This window comes from Periplaneta americana, chromosome 10 (assembly GCF_040183065.1).
Source record: "Periplaneta americana isolate PAMFEO1 chromosome 10, P.americana_PAMFEO1_priV1, whole genome shotgun sequence".
In the NCBI taxonomy this organism is placed as follows: domain Eukaryota; kingdom Metazoa; phylum Arthropoda; class Insecta; order Blattodea; family Blattidae; genus Periplaneta; species Periplaneta americana.
Genome location: NC_091126.1, coordinates 161380676 through 161386675, shown reverse-complemented (window position 1 = coordinate 161386675; position 6000 = coordinate 161380676). Strand labels below are relative to the sequence as shown.

Here is a 6000-nt window from a genome sequence, read left to right as displayed (position 1 = left end):
ACAGCTTAAGCATTAACGTGGCATGCGTGCACAGATAAAGTGTGACATGTATACGAGGAGAGACAGAATATGCAAAATAATTAATATTTGAATAATTATCCGAAGTCTTGTAAAAGAAAATTACATTCTGGAGGAATAAAAATTTGAGAAAATTGAATAAAGACGCCCCAAAACTGATTTCATAATTACTGGTTATTTATATTCATTTGATTCACTGAGAAGCTTCAACGCTTAATTCAAAATTTTACATAATGCCAATTTTCAAAGTATTTTTTTTTTTTTAATTTGAGATAGTTACATGCCGCGTCACCGTTTTGGCGTGTGAAATAAGTAATGGGAACATTACGTTTCTATTTTACATTTGCCGCAGTCAGTCTGACAACTGTGTTTGGCAAATGGCTGATGTGACGTGTATAGGACGTTGTACCATTCTCAGCAGAATATACTCTATTAACATTATTTGCGAAGGAATACATTAATGATTTCGTACATATCTATGTATTCCGCGCAATAAAATAGATCCGATAGACTGCTATAGTGGGAGAGATGAAACATAAAGGAAGGGGACATCATCTGTTCCTGCGCATTAATAAATTAGATTTCACAAATTCATAGCTTCCCACAGCGAGTTCTATGAATGTGGTATATTAGAATTGTAGTGGAAGGTATGATATATGGGGAATTTAGATTACTAAAGCAGTCGTTCTTTACTAACAGCTTAAGCAGTAATGTAGCATGCGTGCACAGATAAAGTGTGACTTATCCGAGGACAGACAGAACATGCAAAACAATGAATATTTGAATAATTATCCGAAGTCTTATAAAAGAAAATTACATTCTGGGGAATACATATATGGGAAAATTGAATAAACACACCCCAAAACTGATTTCATAATTTACTGGTTAATTATATTCCTTTGATTCATTGAGAAGCTTCAACTCTTAATTCAAAATTTGACATAATGCCATTTTGAAAGTATTTTGTTTTTAATTTGAGATAGTTACAGGACGCGTCACCGTTATTGGCGTGTGAAATAAGTAATGGGATCAATACGTTTCTATTTTACATTTGCCGCAGTCATTCTGACAACTGTGTTTGGCAAATGGCTGATGTGACGTGTATAGGAAGTTGTACCATTGTCAGCTGCACTAGCAACATGCTCACAAACTGAGCACTATATATCTAGAACACACGCCAAAAACGCTGGAACCAGCTGTAATTATAACGTTTGTAAAAGTGCATAAAGATACTCGAAGTTCATATGATCATTTCAAAATGAATGCAGAGGAATGATGAAGGCCGGGAAATATAAGGATTACAACTTAGCATCATTGTTAATTCGCTCACTGTGAGATGAGTGGTGGACTTAATCAAACATTGCAATACCTAACCCACTACACATGTCCGTAATATTTTGTCAGACGTTTCTTTCAGTGACTTTGTTGACGAAATATCTTGTAATATGCTCATAATTACTTCAAAACCTACATTGAAAATTATTTTCACTATGGAATTTCTTTATATTTTTCATTCGCTGTACCTCATTACAATTTTACAGATAATCACGTATAATAAGCAGGAACGATAACTCTGTTAATTGTTTCTTGTGTAACTTAGTGTTTTTAAATAAATATTTTCCCGTTTCTTTATATACAAATAAAAAATAATCCTGAAGAACACGTGTGTCCAGCATACTGCAATTGTATTGAAATATGTACTCCAAAGTGCAGCAAATTGAAGTTCACATATATACATATAATTAAGACGATATATCTAAGCTGGGAGCCAGTAATTTGTCGTTGTATCATGTCATATGCATCCATTGCCCCAGCACCCGCACCACGGAACCTTGCCGATGTCGCTAGCACTTGCACTTCCCGCCCGATTGCTGCACTCGCTGTGCTTGCGCACACCGAGGCCTCCTGTGGCGCTGCTGGTTCTACTGCTGGCACTATTGGTCCTCTCTCTCTCACTGCATGTAGTCGTAGTAGTCTCCGCGCCTGCGCAGTGACCGGTGGCTACGTCTGTCGTCGATCCACCGTAACGATGTGAGTGGTCCAGTGACAGACTGCGAGCTATAATCCCGCCGCTGCCACCATTAGCAACAAATACAGAATCACGCCTTTTGGCAGCACCTGTGAAAAGAAATTGGATTCTTGTATATGAGTATTTTTCGAAACTGAAGTACTTGTAATTTACTTAGAACTATATTTAGATATGCTATGCATATTTAAGTATTAAACAGTAATAATTACAAAGTAACATTTTGTCAGTTGCTGCTGTGTCATTTCCAACTTGTATACTTTTATTTTGATTAACTTAAACGTATTATGTCCGAATGTAATATTCTCCCTCGTGATAGTATAAGATAAATTTTCCAGCTCGTAGTTTGTCGAGGTACTGACGAATCTTTGACCATTTTAACAAAAATGTTTTAAACTCTGCAATTAACATCAGGCCATTTCCCAAGCTTCATTTTCTTATTCCGATAATGCAAGGAATGTTTATTCAGTGTTTTTCACTGGCCATTTATGTTCCAAGAACATTATTTTTGTCATTAACTTTTCCTAAATTATTTTACCTATATCTTCTCACTCCTTTCTTGCGGTACTTGAGGGAAAATAAATTAAGATTCATATACTCCATTCTAGTATTATAAATGTAATACTAGTTCCTCTGTCAACATCTTCCATAGTATCTTGCGGAATCCGTTGTACTGTATCACAATCCTACTAATATACAGTGTCTGATTACTGTGAAATACTTTTGAAAACATATAAGGAATGAACTTTGCTGAAATTTGGGAGGAAGCTCGAAATCAAAGAGCCATAAGAATGAGGGAATTTTCTTTGGATATAGAAGACGTCTTGTTTCATTTATGACGCTTCAATTTAAACACTTTCACAGTAGGTATAACTTAATTATAACTTTACTATAAAGTTCGTTATTTGTTCCCCAAGAGCGTATACTTCCAATTGACAACCTTTCCTTTCATGAAATTATTTTAAGCAATATGAAAGGATTGTCACTTATACATAGGGTATGAAATTTTAAATGCAATTTAAACAACTGTTACACTGCGACACTGAATCAGGAACGGCAATTCTAGAAATGCCGATGTACTTGTACTCAGAGGAACCTTTTTATACAGCCACATCAACAACCACAAATTCCATAATTTGCCGAAAACAAATTTCTGTCTGTTTAGGTTCCGCATACAGCGAGCTCGATTTGCGATTTACTCGAAGACTTCTGTTTCAATTTCCGCAAAATGGAAAGATTAAGTATAACAGATGCATTATATTTGATACTATATCCCTAACGTAATGAATTCAGTTACTGTCTTTCAATGTAATGTATAGATAGCAGAAGTACATATACGCACATAATGAGAGAATTTAATGACAGTAATTTTTCACAACTCAAAAGCTCATTTCTTTAAATGATTTTTCAATTTAATTTTTAACCCCATTAATAAGGTGATAGGTGACGTCATTTAAGATATGAGAATATACTAAAATTATATCGTCACTTAATTAAGAAACAAATATAATTCATGACATAAGCTAAATAAAAAGGACATTGCTGGAATAGGATCATCCCCAATGCGTTGCATTTCATATACTCGTCGGATTTCGTCCATGTCTTCTATGTGATTAACTAACACATAGGCAAGCGAAAATTGTTCATTCTTCAATATTATTAAATACAATAATTATTTGCTAATCTGTAATTTTCGCCTTTTTTGTTTTTTAAGGCTTATTAAGTAAAATTCTTAATGTTTTTAATGTCTCAATGCAATTTAATTGTATAGAAATCAATTCGTAGATATCTAGAATATTATTTCATTAGTTTTTAAAAGGGTATGCAGCATCGAGTGTTTTAATTCGAAACACGTGGGAGATCACATTATAATAATTATTCTGTATCCTCCAATGATAATAAAAAATGTCATACATTCTAGACCGTTAAAATAACGGTGATGTCAGATAATTTCTGAAAGTGTTTTCCTTTACAAGAAATCGGAGGACGCTTGCAACATTTTTGTATGACCTCGTTTGGTTTTGCGCATTTACCAAAATCGGGATATAGCTCTGAAAAGTCTGTTAACAATAGTGCCTGAGTTTACGTTCCTTTGTATTTTTCTGTCAACTCTTCGGCGTCTGGATGGCGTACTGCTGTCACCTGGAGATTTTTTTTTGTAAAATGTCACCTTTCTTATTGTTGAAGTAAATCGACACTCTTCGTCTCCTGTCGGGTTTTGTCGGCGAATCCTGACCTGAACTTGAGGATCGGCTGACGTCGATGGCGTTAGTGTGGCCACTCCCAGGGGCATCCGCACCGGCCGCGGCGGGGACTCCGGTGCTCGTCTTCCTGCAGAACAATTGCGCATCACCACACAGTCAAGCAAAAACCAGAATCATAACCGCAGATGGGCGCGGTTATCATATCTCTCAGTAGTAGATATGTCAATAATGACGGTGTTAACCATGCTACTCTTGAAGGTTTTAACCTATAATCTATCGTTAATAATTAATGTAATAATGAAGCATTTTTGGCATACTTTATTTGTTAAATATGGAGAATTACACTCAGTTGCAACACTCATTCTGAAATTCTTCCGTTGCAGTGCACTTAGCTACATAATTGGTAATTAATTCACATTTTAAAGCTATAGAAATGAATTATTTCATTGAATCTTTACAAAAAAGAATTGGAACTGTGTATAAAATGACTCCGAATGCACAATCGTATTCAATCTGTGATACAAATATATCTTCTAATGTTTCTTCTAATCCTATTCTTTTACACACATGGCTACCGTGGATGTCAGAGAATGTCTCTGAAACGTCGATCCAGTTTCATATGTTTAAATCGTAATTACTTCTTTTAGGAGTTTAATAAACCAATTATTTAGCACTCGCCAAATGTGTGCCAATTCTCTTGAAATTCAGTCACATAAGATGAGTTCAAACATTTCCAGCACCGTATATCTCACATGATGGAAGGCTGTGGCTTCTTAAAAAATGTTCTGATGCTGTTGAACGTTTCGAGAGAATTAATTTTTTTTGGCTAGAAAACTTCACGAGATAAAGAAGTTTTATAACCACCAGATGCTGCTTGGTTTCTTCACACTTTGCAGCTGCAAGAACATGCTCTTAGTCGGAATAGGTCTACATGCTGTATAACCAACTAACTTGACAATTTTGATGTAATAACGACTTTGTATTTATAAGTTCTTCGATATTAATTAAATATCCAGCCTCCAGTTGACATCGGTGTTTTCGGACGTTGAACACAAATTCAGAAATTTCCACCTGGGGATAAGAGAACAAATTTTTCGTCACTATATTTCATGCCGAATTTGGAAAAGATGTCAACATAATCCTTACATGTGGTGGTTGGTGTTAATAAATTTAGCTTTTCAGTATGAGAATAAATTACAGCAATTTCGTCAATTTATTATGAGTACTGGTTTATGAAATAGCTAGTAAATGAGCGATAATTTTTGTAATTGTGTAAAACAGGACTATCAATCCTGCTTCATTTTAATACTTGAATACGTAATAAAATGTTTCTGTCCAGTAACTCCAATATCTACAATGTTAATTAAACTTGATCGTTGACTGGTAGTCTTGGCTGACTCTCCTGCATTCAGTTATTGAGATTATTGCATGTGATTCCACTTACTTAAGTCTTGATGTTTGTAGTTACAATCCCCATATTGTCCATTGAATGAAAATATATACTGTTAATTGAGGCTGCACAAGGCCTTGCAGATACACTGTTTCAATTTTATGTGGTTGATTCATTCATCCTCTTCTAAAATATGTTGATGTTTTGTCCATGAATGCCTTGCAGAACAAAACGTAACTTGAGATGTAAAATGTTAGAAAATTAATCATTACATGAAACTGCAGGTTGTTTTCATATTCTGCAGCTGTTAAAACTAGCTTAATCTTATCTCCTTCAAAATCATGCGGAGTTTAATTCTTCCA

The 6000-nt window shown here is 34.9% G+C and overlaps 1 protein-coding gene across 4 annotated transcripts in view; it reads right to left on the bottom strand.

Moving 5' to 3' along the window:
- Nucleotides 1–1512: 1512 nt before the first annotated feature.
- Nucleotides 1513–6000, bottom strand: part of LOC138708117 (mucin-4-like) — a 203161-nt gene continuing 198673 nt past the window's right edge. For 2 of the 4 annotated variants that reach the window (XM_069838321.1, XM_069838323.1), the window contains 2 exons: nt 4215–4375; nt 1513–2136 (listed from right to left, as the gene is read on the bottom strand). In XM_069838321.1, coding sequence (XP_069694422.1) covers nt 1811–2136; nt 4215–4375 — 487 coding nt within the window. In that variant the 3' untranslated portion in view covers nt 1513–1810. The remainder of the gene's footprint in view (nt 2137–4214; nt 4376–6000) is intronic. The other 2 variants (XM_069838322.1, XM_069838324.1) reach the window with 2 other exon arrangements.